The 24,547-nt window shown below is 41.9% G+C and overlaps 2 protein-coding genes across 4 annotated transcripts in view; both read left to right on the plus strand.

Annotated features, from left to right (window-relative positions):
* appa (amyloid beta (A4) precursor protein a) overlaps positions 1-17,263 on the plus strand; it is a 29,266-nt gene extending 12,003 nt beyond the window's left edge. The window contains exons 2-17 of one of the 3 annotated variants that reach the window (XM_075477910.1): positions 1,911-2,078; positions 3,014-3,143; positions 3,416-3,528; positions 3,624-3,814; positions 3,994-4,328; positions 4,920-5,087; positions 7,767-7,900; positions 8,737-8,811; positions 8,911-9,060; positions 9,425-9,553; positions 9,722-9,821; positions 10,536-10,748; positions 10,887-10,940; positions 11,895-11,986; positions 14,091-14,237; positions 14,675-17,263. In XM_075477910.1, the coding sequence (XP_075334025.1) occupies positions 1,911-2,078; positions 3,014-3,143; positions 3,416-3,528; positions 3,624-3,814; positions 3,994-4,328; positions 4,920-5,087; positions 7,767-7,900; positions 8,737-8,811; positions 8,911-9,060; positions 9,425-9,553; positions 9,722-9,821; positions 10,536-10,748; positions 10,887-10,940; positions 11,895-11,986; positions 14,091-14,237; positions 14,675-14,776 (2,301 nt within the window). In that variant the 3' untranslated portion in view covers positions 14,777-17,263. Of the gene's footprint in view, positions 1-1,910; positions 2,079-3,013; positions 3,144-3,415; positions 3,529-3,623; positions 3,815-3,993; positions 4,329-4,919; positions 5,088-7,766; positions 7,901-8,736; positions 8,812-8,901; positions 9,061-9,424; positions 9,554-9,721; positions 9,822-10,535; positions 10,749-10,886; positions 10,941-11,894; positions 11,987-14,090; positions 14,238-14,674 lie in introns of all 3 variants that reach the window. The other 2 variants (XM_075477909.1, XM_075477911.1) reach the window with 2 other exon arrangements.
* Positions 17,264-18,281: 1,018 nt separating this feature from the next.
* On the plus strand, positions 18,282-22,154 carry atp5pf (ATP synthase peripheral stalk subunit F6). The gene is made up of 4 exons (XM_075477914.1): positions 18,282-18,341; positions 19,716-19,885; positions 21,258-21,382; positions 22,053-22,154. The coding sequence occupies exons 2-4, from the start codon at positions 19,716-19,718 to the stop codon at positions 22,079-22,081; spliced, it is 324 nt and encodes a 107-aa protein (XP_075334029.1). The 5' UTR covers positions 18,282-18,341; the 3' UTR covers positions 22,082-22,154.
* The last annotated feature ends 2,393 nt before the right edge of the window (positions 22,155-24,547 follow it).

The raw sequence follows: 24,547 nt of genomic DNA on the forward strand, positions 1-24,547 counted from the left end.
GGATGGGATGTGATCTGTGCTTGTTAACGCTGCTCCCTCACAGATGGCAGTGTGGGAATCAAGCGACAGACCCCTGAATAATCCAGTGAGGTGCTGCAGATGGCTTGGTGTCAAGAGTAATGACCACTAGTGTTAAGTTATCATTTGTGTGAGCTGAGGAGGGCTGTGACCAGGAGGGGATTTTACACCCTGCTGTGTGTATGTATGTGGGATTTACTTCACTCTGCAGCTTATCATGCTAACCCTGTGGGGGGATATGAACTTTGAAGGTGCATATTTGGCCCACAGGAGTGTAACCTGATCTGATGGTTTGTACGTGTGCGTGCTGTTTTTTTTTTACCCACATTTGATGACAGGAAATGGCTGAAACTACAGCAGCACAGGTTTACTCACAAAGAAAGAAAGTCAGGCCAATTATTGTGATGGAGGTTAACAGACGTTTTCCTTTTTTTTTTCCCCCTTTATTTTCTATTTAAGTGCTTAGACCATAAGTGATGAATAGTCCATAAAAAACATGTAAGGATGTCTTTGCGAAATACTACAACAAAAGCAAAATATTGTGAGAATATCCTTTTCTCTGGATGCAGTCTGGTGAAAATGGAACAGCTCCAGTGGTCATCCTCTGCTTCTGTCAACAGTGTAAATACAGTGTGTCACAGGAATGTGATGAAAGCTGATAAAATTCATCTTTGTACCGATACATCAGGTACGGGTATATTGGATCGATCCAGAAATTCCAGTCTTAAGCTAGAAATTGAATCGAAATTGACGCCCCCACCAGCTATTCTCATATTGGAGCAGGACTTTATGCCCCCGGCTGCTGGTGGAGAATCGGGTCTGGAGGGGAAAATATGCTATCCATCTCACAAAACAACATTTGTTTGCCTGCCAGAGCCTTCAAAACCATTAACAAGATTAGGGAGCGCACAATGGCAACAGACCCTCCGCTCCCTCCCTCTGTCTCCTTCTCTCTTTTACTCCCATATTCCCTTCCATTTTGTTCTCGCTCATTTGCCAGTACAATGCAGACATTCAGAGGTTTGTCTGCACCTCCTCTCTGAGGGGAACCTCAGCACAAAACCTCCTTATGTAGGCAGACTGCAGTGGCATGCATAAGATCATCGCACAGGGGCATAAATTAACACAAAAAAATGACTACATTCACGCCAAAGGTGGACTTTCTCTCTTGCTCACACACGCTTGCCTCTGGCCAGCCTGCTCTTGTTCTCAGTATGCGCTGCACTTACACAGAGACATGAACCACGAGGGTTATATAAGCACCATGCTGTTTTGATGAAAAGAAGAGAAAAGCCTACACGGCAACGGAGGAATGCACAATACATATAAAGTGTATAGGACAAGGCAGTTTAGAGGGTGTGTCTGCTTGTGCTTGAGCATAATAGACAAAAGAGGCTATATTTGTTTTCTCCAGGTCTATTTTCTAAGGGGAATTTCTTCCTGTAAAGATATAGATTTATTTATTTTTCTTTTATACCCATGCTCTGTTGTTTGTAATTTGTTTTCCAGATCCTCTATCTGATTTGAATATGTTGTAGCGAATATCTACACAGACATTCCTGACAGTCTGGGTGCCATTTAAGGAATACTATTGTTATGGGTTCCATCAAAGCTAGCTTTTTCACTGAAACTGAAAGAAGAATACGTCTTCCAAACATCATTTTGTGAAGACTTTATCTTTGCTTTTACTCGTATTCCTCTCATCTTAACCATCTCACCTCGTCTTTTTTATCTTACAAGCTAATCTCCCCTCCCAGCATCCCTCTATATTAGTAATGAAATTTATTTGCATCCGTATTGCAGTTCTCAGCTAAAGCTCTCGCCCAGTTTTGGCAAGAGTGGTATATCATTAAATTTCTCTCTCTCGTCTGTCACCGCCCCCTCACTCTCAGGTTCCTACAGATGTTTCTATGGGTCTGCTGGCTGAGCCCCAGGTGGCCATGTTTTGCGGTAAACTCAACATGCACATCAACGTGCAGAGCGGCAAGTGGGAGTCTGACCCCTCGGGCACAAAGAGCTGCATCGGTACCAAGGAGGGCATCCTGCAGTACTGCCAAGAGGTAAGGTGTCCCGAGTGCAGATAAAACTCAAATAAACTCTAATTGTAAAAGCCTCGGGTGTAAGAAAGGAGGGGGATATTGATACAAATTATCAAGAGAGTGTTGAGAATTAAACTTATTCTGACTTGTATTCCATGAAATAGGGAATCCTCAAATTTTAGCCAACAAAATCCCCAATTTAGCAGGATGACATGATACCATAACTCTGCTCAGTAAACAGGGTCCTCAAATCCATGTGCCGTTACGTTTTAAGCCTCGGTTAGCTTGTAATTAGTCAAAGTGAAGCTAACCAAAAGCAAAAAGTAAATACAAGATGGTTAACTCCTGAGCACAGATCGAAACATGGCTGCTTATATACTAAACTGTAGATTGTAATTATGTAAATACAACAGGATAAAAGAGAGTTGTCTTATAAGAGAAGTTAGTTTCTGTAAAAACATGTCTGACAGGCTCAAGGAAAGATGATTTCTTTTTTTTTTAAATTGTTACCACTGATAACAAAAATAGTGAGGACAAACAAATGACTCGAAAATCGGTCATGGCTTCCAACTAGTTTGACAAAGACATTAAGAGCTTTCCTTTGATTTGACACAAGCGAGGGTGACAAGAAAGCAAGTGGAGGAGGAGCAGTCAGGAAAATCTGCGAGGGAAGAGGTATATAGAGGGGGATGGCCCGTCGAGTCAGAGCGCTGCGCACAGGCAGATGCCATGCAGGGTTGAGACAATTATAGAGGTATATGCTGCAGATGTTAGAGGCAGAACCACCGTAATAGAAGAAGACCAAAACCAAAGCAGCATTGATCACCCTTGGCTCTGCGATAGCTCTAATTTTCGAACTTTTCGAATAAAAAGTTTGCTGTAGATGTGTGAAAATAAAGGCTTTTGAATTTATTTCTGAACTAGACGCTGTAACGACATAAATGCTGCATGTTTAGGTGTATCCAGAGCTCCAGATCACCAACGTGGTGGAGGCCAACCAGCCTGTCAGCATCCAGAACTGGTGTAAGAAGGGGCGCAAGCAGTGCCGCAGTCACATGCACATAGTTGTTCCCTATCGCTGCCTGGGTGAGTCCACTTTATAAATTATTGCTGTTTCAATTTTCAATCTGTGAGTAAAAGCATTTCTTGCCAGCATTTCTTTTCTCGCACTGTTTCCATTTTGGAATTCAGTGCGAGACCAACAAAGAACATATCTTTATCTGGTCACTGAGAGGGTGACCAGAGGCTTCATGGCTGTGTTTTATGTGTCATCAGTGTTGGAATGTGTCCTCAGTCAGTCTGCAGGCGGGGCTGAAGTTGTGCATGAATTCTAAATATGGATCTTGTGTTTGCTTCAGTGGGAGAGTTTGTGAGCGACGCCCTGCTCGTTCCTGACAAGTGCAAGTTCCTGCACCAGGAGCGCATGGACCAGTGTGAGAGCCACCTGCACTGGCACACTGTAGCCAAGGAGGTGAGCACACGAACGCACTTCCACTGTTGTAATGACCGGCAGGAATACATGCTGATCTATTTTGCTTGCATGTCTTGGTCAATTTGCATGTGTAGTCCTGCGGAGACCGCACCATGAATCTCCATGACTACGGGATGCTGTTGCCGTGCGGCATCGACCGCTTCAGAGGCGTGGAGTTTGTGTGCTGCCCCAATGAGGCGGAGCGGGACGCTGATAGTGCAGAGCAGGATGGTGATGATTCCGATGTGTGGTGGGGTGGAGCGGAGACCGACTACTCTGACAACAGGTACACATGCACACAGATATATAAATTCAGGAGAAAAGTCTTTCCCTTTATTGTCCTGATCCTCCTCTCTTCCTCCAATGACTCTTGTTGCCTCCATATGTCCCTTTACTTCCCCCATCACCCCCATCATTCACCGTTCTCTTCCCTCCTCCCGTTGCTCCCTTTTTGCTTTCTCCCAGTATGGTGCGCGAGCCAGAGCCAGCAGAGCAGCAAGAGGAAACCAAACCATCTGTGGTAGAGGAGGACGAGGATGAGGAGGTGCCCGAGGAAGATGAGGAGGAAGAAGAGGAGGAAGAGGACGTGCTGGACAACGACCAAGACGGAGACGGGGAGGAGGATGAAGAGTTGGTGGAGGAAGAGGACGAGGAGGAGGAGGATGAGGACGAGGACGATGGAGATGACGACATCATTGACACTCTCGATGACAACGATGATGCGGATGAGCCCACCACCAATGTTGCCATGACGACAACCACTACCACCACCACTGAGTCTGTGGAAGAAGTTGTCAGGGGTGAGGGTGTTTTTTATCATCTTGTCATCTGGATTTTTGTTTTGATTATCAGGGTATCCTCCGAATCGAACATCCTAAATACTGCCATCAATCATTGGTGTTTAGATTAACGTGGCGCGATCTTTCTCGTGCGTGACTAAGAACATGTTTCCCACCGCCGCACCGCCCCCCGGTTTGTATGCTTTGCCAAACGCAGTCAAACCTCGTGTTCTTCACAGTAATTTCCTGCTGTCATTTTTCTTATTGTGCTCATTTGTCATTTCACAGCTTTCATTAGCCACGTTCCATTAGAACCTGAATTAGTTGTTCCAGCGCCGTTTTTTCATTTTGGTGGTAAATTAGTCTTAAATTCGATTCCAAGCAGGATTATTAATGCTTAAACTTGACTTTTTTATATATATATTTTTTTTATCTCATGTAACATCATGTCCTTGAATTTAAATGGCATTTTTTAATTTAAAAACTCCTGGGATCTTGATTTAAAGATGACCTGTTTCCATGGTGCGTGATGAGCTGAAGAGAATTTGGGGCCTTCGTACTACTTTGTGAATGATGACAAGTGTGTGTGCGTGTGTGTATGTGTCTTCCAAGATGTGTGCTGGGCCAACGCAGAGACTGGTCCATGCCGGGCCATGCTGCCCCGCTGGTACTTTGACCGTCAGGAGGGCCGCTGCGTTCAATTTATCTACGGCGGCTGCGGAGGCAACAGGAATAACTTTGAGTCAGAGGACTATTGCCTGTCTGTCTGCAGCAGCGTCAGTAAGTCCTGCCGACAGCTGCCAACCTCAACCAGCAGCTCACTGGTTTGGCTGTTTCTAACTTTCACTACTACTCGCTGTCTGTCCGCTGGCTGGTCGTTGGGTTTACTGCCTGGTGTGTTTCTCCTCTCGTTGTTCTCTACCTGTCAGCTCTATACCTGGCTAACACACTAACTCCTCGCAGTCTTTCTGTGTGACAACCACGGATAAATATTTGTTGATTTAAATCTTTCCGTACCTTCAATCTAACTGCCTGTACACTTTTTCTATTTCCTTTGTTTTCACATCCAAGTCAGTTAGTTGGTCGAATCCTGCCAGAGTATCACGCCAACGGTGTACATTTTCATTTTCCAGCACATTTACCTTTGAACCACACTGCAAGTGGTTTTGAAAGCTGTTAATGTGTGGCAGGTGTTGTAGCGGTGCCTTTGTTCAAACACCAGTGCTAAGAGAAGAAATCGGTTTTACTGCACGGATCTTATAAGACTGCATACCGGATTGAAAGAATTTTCTCTTCTTTTTAAACTCCGTGCTGAAACAGAGTGGCTGAAGGTAAATGCTCTGATAACTGCCTGGATAGAAAAACACTTTTTTTTTTTTTTTTTTTTTTTTACGGACCGCCTCAGAGGCCAAATGACATTCTTTACATTAGTGTAGCTGCTGTCACTGCCCAACAGAGCATGTAGGATAAGCACTATAATTCCTATGATTACAGCTATTTCAGGGCCATCATCTTATGTATATTAGTTTAGCATGTGTATGAGCTGTGAAATCACCCAGTCAGAAATGACTTCTGCAATAATCCACTGTTCGCTGCACATTTTCCCTTATATCTCGGACGTGTTGCTCGTATTATTCCAGCCTCATCATCAAGTTGATTAATTCCATCCACTTAAATCGGATGTCAAATTGCTCAGCTGCAATATGAAACATTTTTTGTAGGCTGCGTTAAGGAAAAAACTAATCAAAACAACATTACACGCTCTCAGAGCATACCTGCCTGTCAGATCACCATGTGATGACTGATTATCAGTGGTGTCGCTGGAAATGAGGATGACTGCTTAAAGATTTTTCTGCCTTGTTAATCTGTTGAACCAGCGGAGGTTCTTAATAATGGGAACCTTTTTTTTTTGGACGTGATCATCCAGTCACGAAGCGAACTGATTGAATTTCAACTCAGTCCTGAATTGCTGTGTTATTTTCCGCAGCAGGTTTCCTCATTCCCCAGTGTGTGTTTGTGTCCACAAGCAATGAAGTTGGTTATCTGTTATAGACCGAGAGCAAGAGGTGCTGTAAGTGTTTGCCGGTGATGCTGATTTCAGTGCTTCAGCATGTAAGCTTCAGTGACCTTGCTCGATTTGTGAGTGTGTGAATGTGTGCACAGATTGCCCTGTAGCAAAATGGACTTGTATTTTCTCCATATCCCTATAGTTTAATCTTATTTTATCCACACTTTGTGTGTGTACGTGCCTTTTAGGAGCGAGTCTGTGTGCATGTGTGTTCCGGTGAAGGATTTCTGCTCTGTTGAGCGTATTAGAGGTGAGAAAGTACTTGCACTCATGGTCAGTCAGCACTCTCATTGCAGCTGACATTTTGTTTTGAGTTCTTTTTGATATGAAAAGCATAATAATTACAGCAATAATCCTCGTAAATACCACATCTGTCTTTATTTTCTGTTGGTTTGGTCTAATGTTTTGTTGATTCAGTATTTGTCCATTGGATGGAAGGCTTTGCTTATTATAAAAGCTTGCTCTCAGGAAAGCACTTGAATGGTAATTAATTCCATATGTCGGTGAAAAACAGGAGCTATTTCGCCTTCAAAAAAAAAAAAGAAAAATCCCAAAATAGCTCCATTTACTTTCCCTTGTTGTATAAACACGTAGTAGTTCAGTCTGCAGTTAGAAAGTGATTGCACAAAGCACATCGCTGAATCCACAAAATACTCAAAATATTCCTCTGATTATTTTGTTGATAGAAGTGGAAACTGCTCATTTGTTCTATGAATCCTTATCGGTCCAGATTTAATTTAAAAAAAAAAGAAGTCTGTTCATCCAAATTACCCAAAATTTAACTTGTGTTATTTTGCTCTACAGAACGGCAGCTAACAAAGCGTTCTGCTCAGATCAGAGTGAATCACATCTCTCAATTGTTGGTTTTTTTTGTCTTGTGCTGTCATGTGCTCATCAGACGTAACCAATCTCACTTGATGTGTGACCTTCACGGCTGCAATTGTGCAGCGATTCACTGGCCGGCTGCAGTTGACAGCACATTTTTGAAAGATAATCAACTTTCCGCTGATTAGATCCAATTTATTTCTTGCTGGTGCGTTTGTGTGTCTGAGCCCACAGGATAAAGTCCAGTGTCGATAGTTTGGCAGGAAAGCTCCATCATGCTCTTGCTGAAGTTCTATAAATGAGAGATGTGGGTGCTGTGGGTCATCTGAGGCATTCACGGGTTTGCTGTTGGAGGGTTCTGTCTTTCAGCTACGTCTACTATCCTGTTTCCTTTGTCTTTTCAACTGGCACTAACCTCAGTAACCAGATATGGACTTTTGTGCTTGAATGTGCTGACGTAACAGCCAGTTCCAGATCTACCAAATAACAGTGTGCCGAATCAAGTAAGAGTCTTCTCACCTCCCCGCCTCCTCTGTGTTCCCCTTTCTGTTTACGTTTCGATGCAGTCCCCACAGCTACGCCCAGCTCCCCCGACGCAGTGGACCATTATCTGGAGACGCCTGCTGACGACAACGAGCACGCCCACTTCCAGAAAGCCAAGGAGAGTCTGGAGGCCAAGCACCGTGAGAGAATGTCCCAGGTACCGATGGAGAGGGAGTTGGAAAAGGGGGGAAAACCGGAAACGAGTGTTTTTCCTGTTATATATGAAACAGCTGGATCTGCAATCACTACATACATCTTAGTGAGGGGACGTTTTGACTAGCATTGAGAGGACAGAGATGCTCTGAGAAAATGGAGGGACAAGAGGTGTGGCGAGGAAATGGAATTGGTGCGTTTGTTAATCCCTCCCGGGTGAATCGACTGAGGCATTCCAACTTTAATTGTATTTTTTAATCAACCGTCTCACTCAGACGGAGATCCAGATGGTCTGCTTCATTCTTTTTTCTTTTTTTTTTGTCAAAGGCCCAGACAGGAGCACCATGTAGAACACAGAGAATTAATTTTTTTATAGTTTGTGTACCACTCTGGTTAGATCTGTTTGTTGTGATTGAGTCGCTGCAGGCGCAGCATCATCTGACTTCACATGGCTGACTTCTCCCTTAAAGGTGGTGTCGGTGCATTGCTTTGGGAAAGTGGAAATTAAGAATCCAACCGGTTAGTCAGAGAGGGTCAAATAGGGGAAGGATGTGCAATCATCCTTCTGGAAAGGATGTAACTAATCAAAAGGAACAGGAGGAGCCGATGCTGTTGTTGCAGTACGTCACCCTGGCCAAGCGTGTAAACCTTAGGATTTTACCAGCAGAAGCTCCCCCTTATTAACACTCTGTCACTCAGATTTTTAAGATATATAAAATGGAGACAGCTGTGAAAAGGGATAAAATGTCTCCCTCAAATCAGCCTTGTTTAGGAGCAGGATGAAAACATAAAGTAGACGCTTGTTCTTCTGAATGTTTTCCTTCCCGTGCTTGTTCTCAGGTGATGAGGGAGTGGGAAGAGGCCGAGAGGGAAGCCAAGAATCTGCCACGCGCCGACAAGAAGGCTGTCATTCAAGTAGGAAATATTCACTACAATGCCACCAGACCTTGTGTTGTTACATTTCTCTTTTACACGGCCTGAAAAATTGTAATTGAATGCATGTAGCGTTTCCAGGAGAAGGTGGAGGCGCTGGAGCAGGAAGCAGCCAGCGAACGTCAGCAGCTGGTGGAGACTCACATGGCCCGTGTGGAGGCTCTGCTCAATGACCGCCGCCGCCTGGCTTTGGAGAGCTACCTCACTGCGCTGCAGCAGGACCCACCGAGGGTGAGTTCAGCAGCGCTCTGTCGCTGATGCTCACAGGACTGACCGTCATTAAAGTCACTTCCTGTGGAATCAACAGTCCATTTGAAGATTTCATACCCGAGCGGACGTGACTGCTGGATAGTCCCCTCTTGTTGTTGTTCAGAGTATTCCTCGATCAAGATTTCCTGCGTGAATAACTCCCATGCATGCATTCTGTTTTGTCAGTCCTGTTAATGTGAACAAACGCATCCCTTCATACAAATAATTTCATGATTTGGCTTTTAGATCAACAGTTTACAGCTTCTGTTTGGTTTCATGTACAAAAATGAAATCTTTGATCCATATACTCTGTCTCACTGTCTTGTTCACTCCCCGTCTTTTACAGCCCCGTCATGTCTTCACCCTGTTAAAGAAGTATGTGCGTGCTGAGCAGAAGGACAGGCAGCACACCCTCAAACACTTTGAGCACGTCCGCATGGTGGATCCCAAGAAGGCAGCCCAGATTAGACCTCAGGTAGCATCAGGCTAGCTCCCTGCTCCCTTTATCTCCATTCACCGAAGGCAGCGTTTGTGCTGTAAAACTCTGCAGCAGAATGTAGCTGTTTTTCCTTTAAATTGCTACACTGGGAATGAATATTTTTTTCTGAAGACAAACGAGCTAATGCAGATTTTTGTGCTGCAGGTGCTGACCCACCTGCGTGTTATCGAGGAGCGCATGAACCAGTCTCTGGGACTCCTCTACAAAGTGCCCGGTGTGGCTGATGACATCCAGGACCAAGTTGGTGAGTTTGTCAGTTCAACATGGAAATTTCTATTTTTTTTATTAAAACTAGAACAATAGAACCGGGAATATTAAATGTCTCATGCTTACCGTAGCTGCTCACCCACGTGTGGGATAACTGCGAAAAACTCACTGCCCTGATTGTGTTACATGCAACGGAGAGATTGAATTCTCTAAATTCCAGTCCTCAGAAAAAGCTCTTTTTTTTTTTTTTTTTCTGATAAGGACACTGGAGCCTTTTGGCCTAATTCTTTAGTTCACAGTCGAATAAAACTGTTTGCGGGAAGATAAATCCCCTTCTCTTCCTCCCCACCCTCTCGCCTTTTGTATTTGCAAGGTTTCTGAGGGTTTTTGGGTTTATCGGTGTTGTGTGCGTCATGCAGCCATCTGTGTTTCTGTCTCAGGGACCGTCACAGTCTGTGCTGCCCAGCAAAGCACATAAACACACACACAAAAGAAAAAGCACTATTCAGTCCTTGTTTAGAATCTATTTTTTATTTTTATTTTTTTTTTAAAAGCTTTTTTTGGAGGCAGTTCTTGTCTTCTGATATAGAAACATTTATGTCGGCGTGTTCAGAATGGGTTAGTTAACCATTCTTTCTGGTAAAATGACTATGATTGGATAAAAGTTCATTGTAGAAACGCTGCTCTTTTCACGGTTCCTCTGCCGTCTCATTCCTGTCTCCTCCTCTCTGACATCTCTCACTCTTTCCAGAGCTCCTGCAGAGGGAGCAGGCGGAGATGGCCCAACAGCTGGCCAACCTGCAGACAGACGTGAGGGTGAGCTACGGAAACGACGCCCTGATGCCCGACCAGGAGCTGGGAGATGGCCAGACCGGCCTGTTACCGGAGGAGGACACGATGAGCCTCGGGGGAGCCGGCTTCATCCACCCTGAGAGCTTCAACCAGCCCAACACTGAGAACCAGGGTACTAACTGAAGCTCAAAATAGTCAAAGAGCAGCAGCTACAATCAGAATTACACCAAAAAAAGGCAACATGGCAGTGTGCAACCTTCGTTTGGCTTTGCTGCTTTGCTGAAAAGTGAACTGTCTTCCTTTTCTCTAGTTGAGCCCGTGGATTCTCGCCCAGGTCTTGACAGAGGCATTCCTACAAGGCCAGGTTAGTGCTCAAACACGAGCTTTAACAATCCCACATGTTTCTGGGTTAACGTTTGTCGCAGTTGTCTCCTAACTCTAAAAGTGTTGAGTTTCTTACAAGCGCCTCGTCAGTGTTGTGTATGTGAATATGGTTCTTCATGTATTAAGTCACCATCTTGTGTTAGTTTTAGAGGCCCTGTCGTAGCAACATAGTAACTACTTAAGAGGCACTGGTTAAAATCGGCTGATTGAATAGTAGATTAAAAATGGTTGCTCATTCTGGTCCTAATGGACCATAGTAACTAGTAAATGGTGCTTTAGAGGTTAAATAGTTTGTCAGTTTGTCAAAATAGATGAATTGTCTATGAATTTATTTTATAATTAGGAATATAGTTTGATTAATTACTCATAATCATGCAATTTAGGACATTTGTGTAAAGCATTTGATCAGTTAGAACATAGTGCCCTTCATGGAGGGCTTTTGAGTTACAAGTGCTGCATATTTACTGCCCTGAACCTGTGAGTCATATCTACATAATGTATGGATATAAATACACTACTTCAGATCATCTTGCATTTACATCAGGCTTTTATTAATGACCACTTTATTAAAGCAGCTTCCAGCCTAGCAAAACATATTTGAAGTAGTCGTTAGAAGTATTTTTACACCACCTTTGTGCCGTTGAGCCATTATTTGCTCACAGCCAGTGAGCACTTGACCTCCATTAAGGCGCAGGTGTAGCTGTTAAGAGATTTAAGATGCAGCTAGGGGGTGTACATGTACAGCATATGCTGCGTAACACTATGTATGTGCTACATTGAATTCATACTGCTGGTGCAGTCAACATTTCACAGTCCGACGTGGCTCTCTGTGTGTGTCAGTGAGTTCCATTTCAGCGAGTGTTGTCAGAAAGAGAAAGTGGCTTTGTGTCACAGTCGATAATAGATTGCACTCCCGCCCCCCCCCCTTTGCCAGTGAGTGGAACGAAGATGGAATCCATTCCTGAGCTGCGCATGGAGAAGGAGGACAGACAGAGTACTGAATTTGAAGTTCACCACCAGAAACTGGTAAACACACACACACACACACACAGAGACAAGGAAGCTTACTCTGAAGCACTGCGGATACGCAGACTCATTGGACATCTATTTATCTGAGTAAATATGCAGGCAGCTTAATAAGAAAACGCATAAAGATGCATTTTACTCGCACATGCAGGCCTGCACTCTGCCCCCTCTTCCCCATAAGAGCGCACACACATCCATGTCTCCACTTTGTCCTCCCGATAAACTCCCAAGGTTGTCACCATGGAGACAGGTGCCCATAGAGACAACCGCAGTAATTCATGCGTCACACTTGCTCTTCTCTAAAATCCGCTGCCCTCTGATCAGAATTAAGTTTTGTGCTGTGTGCGTGTTTGTGTTTTTCTGCTTAACCACAGATACCAAACATTATATTAATGTTTGCCGAGGCCTCAGCCCGCGCCTCATCATTAATCTCCTGCAGCATTGTAATACCAGCACAAAAACCTCAATCCAGCCTCTGTTTAAATCCGTGTACCTTATTCCTCTCACCTAAAAGCTTTAATCCCTTAATCCCTGCATTTTATTACGCATCACATTTCTTGCATTCAGTGAGCAGTCAGTGTGTCAGGCTGCCTCCTTAACTTGACTCCTTAACTTCACTGTAACTAGTGCTGGGCGGTATGACCAAAAATACATATCACGGTATTTTTTCATGGTATCACGGTTTCACGGTATATCACGGTATTTTTTTTTCATGCATATTTAGGTGTTCACAGCATTTTCTAAAGAATTAAAAATTAAAATAAAAATCCTTTAAAATAATTCCTTTGTTAATAATTGGTCACACAGAACTTTATTGTATTAATATTCACATCTTCATTGTAAACAAATGAATAACATAGCTAATTACACTGGTTGGACTGTTCAGCTCTGTTTCCGACTGATACCTCCGGTTCAGGCTGGCACAACATTGTATTAAAAATATAAAATATTTTTATAGGACTTTTTAATGTGTGATTTTTATAAAGTTGCACGTGATACCAACTTTTTGTGAATTTCGCCAGCCGTCTTCTTTCGGTTGAGCTAATCTAACGCGACGCTGAAGCTAGCAAGCTTCCAGGCATGATCTCGCTGATGGAGACACACGCGGTGTGCACGGAGGGGAGGGGCTGTGTGTGAGTGTGTGTAGGCTATGTGAGAGAGAGACGCATGACTGACAGAGACGGAGGGAGAGCAGGGAAATGAAATGCAGCTTAACGAATACGAGTATTTTTTAAATAGAGTTAAAAATAGACAGTAAACATGCGTGTTTAGAAGCACAACACTGAAAAGAGTCCCGTCTCAAACAATGTTGCGTGACGCAGCGTTCCCCCCCGTTGTGTAATCAAATACACCGGTATGGCGGTATATTAAAAATTCATATCATAGTGAAATTATAAACCGGTATTCGGTGTGAACCGGTATACCGCCCAGCACTAACTGAAACCCCAATCTGCATTCTGCAGCATTATTTGGAAGTGGGTTCAACACACTGAAGTTAAGCCTGCACTACTATCATCAGCTGTTTATTGGCGTAAAGACTTGACAAGGTTTCTGTTCTTTTCTTTAGGTTGATGTGAGCGTAGTTGAGATGTCAGGGGCCATTTTTCTCTCTTTACTTCCTTGTATTGTTAAGGTTTGCAACAAAGTAGTTCCACAGAGCAGCATAATCTGAGACAAAAGCAGAAGCCTTTTGTTATTTCTTTTTTTTCCCACATCATGTCGTGCTGTGTGAGAGCGGAGTCGTTCTGCATCACTGCTTCTTTATGTTGTGCTCAGCTTTTTGTAAATCATCTGACAGCCACAGGAAAAGGAAATTATTTCCTCAGTCATGTCCATGTGTTCTCAATTGTCGGGTCTTTGTTCTCCAGCTTCACAGCAGTCGTTTTATTTTAAAGCTAAATTTGAATCCGTAACAGCATGCACGGCAGAAACGATTTGGAAAGAAACGGAACTAAATGGGCTCATCGTTTCAACAGTCTGTGGTGGATTTAGCTCCTTTTTAATGGCGCTGGAGGATAACCGGGGTATGAATCACGTGTTTGTGGTGCTTGCTATTTGGGAGGGACGTATCACCTGACCACCATCTGTCCCTCAACTCCCACAGGTCTTCTTCGCAGAGGATGTTGGCTCAAACAAGGGCGCCATCATCGGCCTGATGGTCGGAGGCGTCGTCATAGCGACGGTGATCGTCATTACCCTTGTGATGCTGAGGAAGAAGCAGTACACCTCCATCCACCACGGAGTCATCGAGGTGAGAAACGTCTGAACAGGGTGTTTATTTGTAGGTGCACATGTGTGTGTGTGTAGTTATGTGTCACAGTATAAGTTGCCAACCAGACAAATCATTGAAAATGTAGAGCTGTGATTGTTAATTCGGCCAAAAGTGCTTAATTGTATCTGCTCACTAAATGTAATTGGATTAATTTGCTTCTAAGAGCTAATTTCCTGCTTTCCTTTTTCTAATTATATGCATTTATCAATTCAGAACTTTCATTAGCTGTTTGATTTATAAATATACGGCAGTCCGCAGGGTTATTTATTTGTGTTCAGCTTCTCTTAAAAATCACCATGCAGCAACTTTCAAAGGTCTAAAATGTCGGATGGTGTTTCATGTTTGCAAAGCCACTGTGCGAGTGTATCTGTGCATGTGTGTGAGTCCGCCCCTCAATCTTTCTGGCTCCCCTCCAGGTGGATGCTGCCGTCACCCCTGAGGAGCGCCACCTGTCCAAGATGCAGCAGAACGGTTATGAGAACCCAACCTACAAGTTCTTTGAGCAGATGCAGAATTGAGAAGAATGTCACATGTACACGCACTCATACACACACTTTCATCTCCTCCCTCACATTACACACCTCCCCTTCCCCCCCATCCTGCCCAAAGCAGATCCATGTCTCCAAAAAGGCGGTGTGGCTTAGATTATAAGTGACTGAGGCAGTCAGTTACGAGCATACAGAGCGACTGTAGTCGGGGTTTCTTTCATTTTTGCCTGGGCGGACACTGCGGCCGAGCTTGTTTGCACCATGTTTGTTCACTTTATTGGAGCAAGACGCCTTTTAATGAAAGAAAGGAGTTTTTAGAAGTTGCTCCGTCTGGGCCTGCTGACGTACGGAAAAAAAGGCCCCGCCCAGGGCATCCAAACAAACCCATTCTCCAGGGGGAAAGCGCATTCTCTCCACACTGATTCAGGGCCAGTGTAAAAGTTTAGTTCTTTTTCTTTTTGGCTTGGGATAGTTGTAGGTGTGGAGTTTTGTGAGCAAAGCTGACCGCTGATCAGTTGGGTTGTAAGCACATGCTGATCTGGGCCTCATTTACAAAAAATTGGTTGCTTGCAGAGTCGGTCATCTCAAATCATGCTTCAGCACGTCTGCATAATCATGTTATTCTTTGTAATGATGGAACAATGAAGAATAAGTCGAGCAACGTGATTTATTATAAATAAGGCCCAGTCTTTCCCCATCTCCTGCACCACGACTGCACTCTACAGTCTACACTGGACTTTAAGTGAGCTCCCTCCCCTCCCCCCATCCCTCCCTCCATCTTCTTTTCTTTGCGCATTCTTACAACAGCTGGGCTGTGTTACGTCACACGAGGCTCTTAAGGATATCAGAAGATGCTGACGATAATGAACACGTTGATGACAACGGTGGTAATCATGTATTCTGAACGAGCTGTTTTTATTTTAGAGTTTTTCTCTTATCGTTTCCAGTTTTGTTTTTCAAAAAAGAGTGAAAAATTCAGAAGAAAAAAAAAAGAAAAGAAAAGTCAACCAATGTAAAGTCCTTTTTTTAAATTACGTGTAATGTTACTGAAGTAATGCTGAAGTCTTAGCTGTTCTTATGTAGTGCATGACAACAATGACAACAGGATTTGGAAAAACAGAAAAAAATAAACCCAGAGATCTTAACGCTGCTCTTCTCTCTCTTCTCTCTCTCTCTCTCTCTCGAGATCCTTTCTCACATATAGATTGTCATTCTAGCAAGATTGTACATTTAGTATCTTCTCGTGATCACGTGACTTCAAACAATGATGAAAAAATATATATAAATCTAGATGAACGGGCTCTGCTTTGACATCTTGTAAAGATACACATTTAAAAGAGATCTGTGATTTTTGAATTTAAGTGTGTTCCTCGTTTCTGTTTTTATCTTTTTTTTTTTTTTTCCTTTTTCTTAAATCCTGCCACTTTCCTGAAGCTGCAGCAGGAGGGAGGGGGGTAGGCTTCATCTTTGTACATTCTCATTGAATTAGATATATTGTGTTTAAATTCCTTATGTGTAGAGGCGTTCAGAAATCCCACCTATTAATTTTCACTTCCTCGGTTGATGTTACTGTGTTTGGGGGGGGGGGGGCATGTTGTGAGGGTGGAAGTTCAGAGAAATACGAAGAACCTGGTATGAGGAGCAAGTTAGGATTAATTCTGCGCGTACACGTCATCTTTTTCAATCTGGTGTTTCGTCCAGTCGTAAGCCGGCGTCGACTTTTTGGTTTTGTACCCCTTTTTGCTTTCTGTGGACTGAACAGGTGGAGCAGGAAGAGAAGGAGGAGGAGCAGGGGGAGGAGGAGGAGGAGCAGGGGGAAGGAGTGCGAGGTAGAGAGGAAATGACTTGCAGTTCCGGATGGATAGCCAGCCAGCCAGGCTATATATAATGGATTTTCACTTTCCTCTTGCGCCTCCCTGCCTTCCTTCGCCTTCATTTTCCTTTAGGCATGCTGCTCACCTCTCTGCCATCAGCACACTCTTGTCTCCTCAGAGGCAGAGCGCACAGGTCGACATATAGATATATAGGCGCATACCATGAAGAGCTGACAGCACGTTAGAGGGGTGGGTGAGGTTGTTGAAGCAGAAATCAAATAAGTAAATTCAAAATGGCAGCATTGTTGGCAGGAATAACCCGTTCATCCTCATACAGTCGGGTCATATTAAAGGTTTTCAATATATCCAGACTACACTGAAAGAAATCCGATTACACCTGCAGCAACGTTAATACATTTAATGGTGATTAAATCTGTGAGGACATAATGAGTGAAATGTGCATGAGGGGGCTGCAATGGGGTGAGTTTGTGGTTTTCAGGGGGTGCTCATTAGAAGCCCAACAGAGGGCAGTAGAGTAGAAGAGGAAGCAGGATTTTCTTTCTTTTTTTTTTTTTTTTTTCTTTCTGTGAGTTAAATATTGATTTTGTTTTCCACTGTGTAATATTGTGCAGGTCATTTGCATTGACTGGGAAACGCTTTCTACACTGTATTCCATAATAAAGTTTTGAATGTACATACAAAAGCTTTGTCTTTCTGGTCTTTTGTTTGATTTGTTTTATCTTTTTATTCTTTGTAAGATTGTGAATCAAATCGAAGTGAATGGCTACTTTAACATATATGTACCCTGAAGGGGCCTTTTATTCTGTCTTTGTATCAGGTGAGCGTCTCACACAAAACAGCAGACTGGAGCTGACGGGGTGTTGCTCGATCATGTACACATGAGTTCATTGTGGTACAGATAAAAATGTTCACTGGTGAGAACATTATGCGATCACTACACTTGGAGTGAGTGTTTATCTTCTTTATAAAAAATGATGAAATCATAAACCAAAAAAAAAAATCAATTAAAATCACTCGTTGCAACCTTGACCGCTTGCATTCTTTGAGGACTTCACTAATGACAACCATTATTTTTTATTAATCGACTTCCAACGATAGACAGACTAGCTTTGCAGTATGAAGCTTAATCATGGACCATCATAAATTTAATGGTCATGTAATTGAACTGATGTATTTCCTGAAAATACGTTTGAAATGCTCTGTGACAATGCATTATCATACTGAAAAATGACCTCAGCATCACCAAACCACCATAATTTCCATGTCCACCTGTGCATTTATTGTAATTACTTTTTTTTGCGGAGGGGTGGTCCTTTTTTGTCAATATCATATTTTGCTGCTCCAAATTTCAGATGAAGCTGACTGGGATCATCCAAGATCTTTGGCCACACCAGAGTTGAATGCGAGTTTTCATCATTTCATCGCACCGACATGTCACGTTTCCTGTTAATCACCCAGGTGTAACCATAGACATAATGTAACAGCTCAGCTCTGCAAGCGCTCCCCAAACTCGTGACTTGACTTGTGCACGTATTTGTTTTAGAAATGTAAATTATGAAGTGATTCCATAAATTTCTCCTCTACATCATTTGAAATAATGACACTCTATTTCTATTTACTTTTTTTTACAAGCCAAAAATGTACAAATAATACTGGCCAAAAAAACAACCGCTTCGGTAATGCTTCCTTATCTGCACGACACTCCCACAATGCACCGCGGTCCTCCACATTTGGATTCTGTGCTCTGAGTCAAACCCAAGGTGAGTTCGACTTTACTAAAGAAATGCGGTAAAGCATATTAACCTTATATTTTTTTCTATGTTTATGTACATTGAATAATGCCTTCACGAGTTCATGTCTCTAGCCAGTACAGAGATTTTTTTTTTTGTCACGCCGCTGAGCAACAAATTATAACTGAATAGGTTTGAAGAGTGCGGCGTTAGCTAAAGCTAGGTTAGCATGATAGCATTAGCAGGTGTTTGCTCAGTAAGTAAAACAAACATTTAACGTGAGCTCGTGTATTGTACCCCTGAATAGAGGCAACATCACACCATTTGGGAGATTGGTAATGCAATCTAAGAGTCTTTTAAAGACTGTTAACGTAGATAATAAAAGTCAGAGATTAGTTAGCGTTGCCTTAGGCTGCAGCTAGTTGTTGCTAACGCTTTAGCTGGACAGTGGCTCGTCCTTGAGAGATACATATTAATTAGGTCATTCAACACTTCAGGTTTAATTTAATAAAAACATTCACTTGTTTATCGTTTGAGAATATCATTTCCAGCCCCTCCTCATTTTTTTTTATTGTAGCGAACAAGTGTACGAAGGCCCATTACATCTTAAGTCTGTATTATTGTCCGCCATATTTAACTAAACTTTATTTATAAAGAGCTTCTGACATACAAGTTAAACAAAAAGTCCCTTAGATCAAAACAAAGATGTGAAATAAAAGGAAAAATGATTGCTGATTAAATGTGCTGTTGAATCGCAGCTACTGCTGAATTTACACGTAAACTTAATTTTACCATTTGAAGATGTTTAAAGTTGAATTTAAACCTCCATTTTTATTACACTTGATCTAAAAAGCACTGCAACTCATTGTTAAAATGCAACATGTCATCTGTAAGAACGACTTATTCTCTAAGGTCAACTTTGCAAGAGGTTAAAAAAAAAAAAAAAAAAGTTGCAAATGTGTGATTGTGCTCTGATAATTCAGTTCAGCTGTCAGGCAGATGTGTTCAGGTTAAACGTTATGCCATTTGTCTCGTGAGATAAAGTAGGATGTTGTGTTATTAATACTGTTCAATTGCTTCACAGTTGGGTGCAGTTCTGGTAAATCAATTTGAACTAATACAGGATATACCATATTAATATAAGGGGCTGTCATAGTCTTAGCATTTTAGATGACCGTAGAAATATTTTAAATAAATAGTATTTAGATGATCTGTGAATTATTTGTGATTTCTTTTTAAAAATTGTTTTGTTCTGTTCATTTTGTCATTTGGTGCTTTTGACCAGCACCTTTTACCTATTGGACATTGCTTGAAGTGATTGGGCTTAATTCGGCTGAAAACGGGAAATGTACGGGCACATTCTGTTGATGCAGTTTTTAACATTAAACGTTTTTGCTCCTTCAGATGTCGCTTCATCGGTTATTCCAGCTGTCCTCTCTGCTGCGCTCCGCCGTGAGCCTCACCCTGCGCAGGAACATCGGCATGTCCGCCGTCGTTTTCAACAAGGCCAAGGAGCTCGACCCCATCCAGAAGCTGTTCCTGGATAAGATCCGCGACTACAACAGCAAGAGCAAGTTAGTTGACACATGCAGATCCTGTCATTTTGTCCGGACACAATGTTTAGATTTGGCTGATCAGAGTGCAAGTTGGAAAAAGTCAAAGTTCAGTCGCGGTGAAACATTAACTCAGGGTTCGTACGGTCATGAAAAACCTGGAAAAGTCATGGAATTTTAAAATGGTCATTTCCAGGCCTGAAAAAGTGCTTGAAAAAAATAAAATCGCAAAAGTTTTGGAAAAGTCATGGAAATTTGTAACATTCATATTTTCAGGTCGTTCATTTATGCTGAGTTTGAAATAATGTATATGCTTTAAAAAGAAATACTCGCAAATTATAAGCAGGCATACGCTGAATACTACTGAAAAGTTCGTTGGCCATAGCAACCATAGACGGCCAGCAATCGGATAAACCAATGAAGTGAATCAATCCTGTGAAAGAATGAAAACAAGTGAATGAAACCTGCACTCACCCATTATGAAGTTAACTCTGCCAGCCCTTCCATAACCTGCTCAGCCAACTCCTTGACGTCGGGTATGGTTGGTAACGTTACGGCGGCTAGCATTAGCAACGAGGCTGCTAGGCTTGCTAAATCGGTAAGCATTGGGCTACTGAAGAAAGCTAGTCTTTTTAGCTACGTTATATTATCATCTTTCTTCTCGGCTATAACCTTTGTTTACGGCCACTGGCCATAACCTGACGCCCTAGCTGTCAAATCACCGGAAGTTTTCACCGGAAGTACTGGCGCACACACAAAAGCTCTCTCCAGACATATCATTCTTTCATTCCGCCCAGATGAAATTTAATGCCACTCTTCGAAAATCGGCGAAATTTAGGACATTTTAAGACCTTAAAAAACGTATTTTTTATTTAAGACTTTTTAATACTTTTTAAGGATCCGCGGAGATCCTGTAATGGCAGTATGGACAGATCCACTTGAGGGATGGGGGCAGGGGGCGCAATCGTAACACGCACCTGCTTCTGAACTTGAATCTATAAATGTTTATTCTTTTAATAAAACTATTGTCTCTCATTCATTTGTGTCATTTGAGATAATACTGTATGCTTTGGAATTCTCATTGTTAGTTTTAATACAACATTTGATCACTTTTTGATGTATACACCGAGTTTTCACCAAATGTTTGGTCATGGAAATTTTGTTTAAAGTCTTGGAAAAGTCATGGAAATCTTTTGGTCAAAATGTGTATGAACCCTGTTAACTTCAACTTTCCTCAAAAAAGGACGAAAAAAATTCTTGTCCCTTGGCATGCAATTTCATTTAATTTCATTTCAACCCCCTTTACTAACGCCTCTTCATTTGCTGCTTCCCGCCCACCCTTCGCTGTTGTGCTCATGAATTTGATCGTTATTTGATGCCTTGGCTCTCCCAGGGCTTCTGGTGGCATTGTGGATGCCGGTCCCGACTACCAGAAGAACGTGGCTGAAGAAGTAACCAAACTGCAGAGGCTATACGGTGGAGGAGACCTCATTAAGTTTCCTGACTTCAAATTCACAGGTCAGTGGGTTTTTTTTTTTTTTCTGTCCTCACCTTCCCAGTTTCGAATTTTTAAATCGGTCTAAAAGGATGTCAAAAATGAACCTTTATATGTGATTAATGTTGGGGAAACAATAGATAAGGAATGACTTAATATTTAGATAAGTAATGTGTTCATAGGTAAATGTTTTTGTACAGAGCACAAATCTTCTGTTACTTCGGTTTAATCTTAGACAGAGGAGCTCTTAAAGGGAAAACTAAACCAAACTGTGATTTCTTTGTTCAGGTCAAAGTCATAGACAGCCTGGATTTCTTTTTCTGATTAGCTGCAGTGCTGTAGCACCCACTTGACATGCTTGTTATGACGTAGCTGCTCTTGCTTTGTTAAAGTTGAACAGAGGCTCCTCATGAATATTTCTTCCTTTGCTACTGAAGAGATGTACTGTCATTTGTGTCTTTGTCTGAGTCTATGAATAGGAAAGATGGTGACACTTAGAAAGGATGATGACTTGTGTTTGAAGTCTGTTGGCTTCAGTGTTTTTGATGATGCAAGTTTCTTTATATATCTGTGGCTTTTCTATTCAGTCTCCAGTCTTGTACTGTGTTGTACAGCAACATCATGTGAAAAATCAGTCAATTTAAACACCAAAAACTGTTGGTAATGCGTTGTTTTTTTTTTCTCTCCCTGCAGAAGTGAAGCTTGACGAAGGAGCCAAGTGAACGATATCCATGTTGTAAATCTCCTTCATGTCACAAATATGTTGTATTTAATAAAAGGAAAGATGAACTCTGACACTTGCTCTGATGGTCTCTACAATGTGATTCTTTTGTAATACCCTAACAATATCTTTCCAAGAACGCGACATTGATAATGGCACCTTTTTTTTTTTAAAGATAATTTAAACTGTCTGATACCTGATGGCTGATTTTAAGGTGAGTGCTTGAATCGGAAAAAGAGGTAATCATGGCCAAACTCCAACCTTATTAAAGCACATCTCAGTTTCCCAATAAGGATATCGGCTTTCTGTCCGGCTCACATCACAATAAAAAATGGGCCTGCGTGTTTTGGCACAAAGCCCTCATCGGTGTTTCACATGTACAAGGACAGACGTGCAATAAGTATTAAAGTCACAAATGCTAAAAAGGTGTTGGATTCAGCTGATTTGCATCAAACCTCAATGAGCTTGTTTCAAAAATTTTTTTTAATTTTCTTGTGTGTGTTTATGGAGCAAATTTAACTGCACGCTTCAAGTGATGGTCCTGAATATGTAAAGATAACTTTTTTAGTAGATCTGTTTTTGAGACTCTTAATACATAATTCACTTTACGGAAACCATCGTGGTTTGAAAGGTGATTCCTCAAACTCTACCCAGAAAGCCACAATCCGAAGAGATGCTGCCTCCCATTTATTGAATGTTAAAGCAAAAAACTTCAGGTCCTCTTTGTTTTATTTACCAAATATAACCTGTGTATATAGCCTTTTATGTATAAAAAAAATGATAAAGTAACACTGCCATATTCTTTGATTTTGTGATCTATTTGTTGGCATGTCCTTGTGGTTTGTAGGACAAACTGAACGACCTTTGAAACGACAAATATCGGAGCCCAAAACAAAGTAATGTAAGTTCAGGTTTTATGGACTTTAGAGGTTTGCAGTAAAATAGTTAGAGGAGATGACCTTCTGATACCAGATGGACTTACTGACGACTTCAGCCTTGTTTGTTTGTTTGGATGTAGTTTAATAAAGTTTTGTATTTGACTTTAAATAACTTGTGCAGTTGGGTGGCTACTCTGCTCAGCAATAGATGAGCAAGGTGATTGGATGGTGCCTAAATAGCCCACACCTGTTTAGCATTGCATTTATTCCACTTCTGACCTTCTTGTGTACGTGAAGATGCTCCGATGAAGCCGAATAAACAACTCAAATGTAAGTACTTCCATCTTCCTCATTTAGATATTGACATGTGCTACCTGTTGTTTTATTATTTATTTTTATTTTTTAAAGAAAAGCACATTTTTAAAAAATCGTGTGAGTATATCTCGTCCAAACGTGAATGTATGAATTTTTTCTTTTATATGCATGTCGTCGGTATTACAGCTCTGAATGTTTAATTCGGAGCTAAAATACTTATTTACGTGTTTATTTGATTAATGACAAATGATGTAACATTTAGATCACCATTTCATAGCTCAAACAATAAGTAATGTACAGTTAAAAGAGGTTAGTTGAAGCCTTCATTTTTACTCTCAAAATATAAAGCGCTGAATTTAGATCGGATTTCCACACCTTTATCTGAAATTCCCAGAACTGCAGTGAGCCCTATGCTGGCTGACCTAGATGGAAATTGGCTGTCACTCCGAATTAGTCTTGAGTTTGTCAAGGTCATTATGACAAGGTCAGAGATGCATTTGAGCCTTCCTAGGATGAATATTTGAACCCCCCCCCCCCCCCCCCCCAAAAAAAAAAAAAAAAGCAGAGGAAAGACCCATTTTTCCATCTGACCAGATGCTTGATATTTTAAGATCTCAGGGCATGGTTCAAAGTTTTATCGCTCATTTTCAACCATGCAGATCAGAAAGAGACTACTGGTGTAAGTTAGATCTGCACCTGCATGTTCAAAATCCTGATAAGAGACGGGGAAACTCCCTGAAGAGATGAAGTTAACCTGCTTTGGGTGTGACATGCCTGTTAAAAGATCAATGTACAGTCTTGCCACTTGATTTCAGTATTTCCCTGCGTGGGAATACAGATGTGGTTAGTTAAAGGGGAAGTTCGTTTTTTTTTTAACCTTATTTCTGGCATAAAATACGTTCATCTACTCACCGATAACAATTTGGTGAAAGTCGGCGTCCTTCGGGAGATATTTAGATCACTCGAGATCCGTGTTTATCCATATTACGGGAGAGAACAGGACAGTACAGCCTCTAGATAAGGCATTATCTGTCTTTATTTCACCAATACTTTAAGACAAATGAATGACTGAACACGTACTATTGCACTGTTAGTTCAGAGCTGCTGTGTTGTTGGTGTTATTAAGGGCTATCGGGGGGCTTTCTACACACGCGTCTACTGGGATGACTTCATTGACGCGTGCCGCTGCAGCACACCTCATTCAAGGACGTCCATCGTACTCAAAGTTGTCGTCAAAATCTGATCAATATCCTGCCATGTTGCACAAAACTAGC

Source organism: Odontesthes bonariensis, chromosome 11 (genome assembly GCF_027942865.1).
Source record: "Odontesthes bonariensis isolate fOdoBon6 chromosome 11, fOdoBon6.hap1, whole genome shotgun sequence".
Lineage (NCBI taxonomy): Eukaryota > Metazoa > Chordata > Actinopteri > Atheriniformes > Atherinopsidae > Odontesthes > Odontesthes bonariensis.

What these genes read in the sequence shown, in the direction of transcription:
- atp5pf (XM_075477914.1), top strand. Translation starts at nt 19,716, where the DNA reads ATGTCGCTTCATCGGTTATTCCAGCTGTCCTCTCTGCTGCGCTCCGCC. An exon ending in GACTACAACAGCAAGAGCAA is followed by an intron (nt 19,886 to 21,257) that starts GTTAGTTGACAC and finishes TGGCTCTCCCAG; the next exon opens with GGCTTCTGGTGGCATTGTGG. An exon ending in TCCTGACTTCAAATTCACAG is followed by an intron (nt 21,383 to 22,052) that starts GTCAGTGGGTTT and finishes CTCTCCCTGCAG; the next exon opens with AAGTGAAGCTTGACGAAGGA.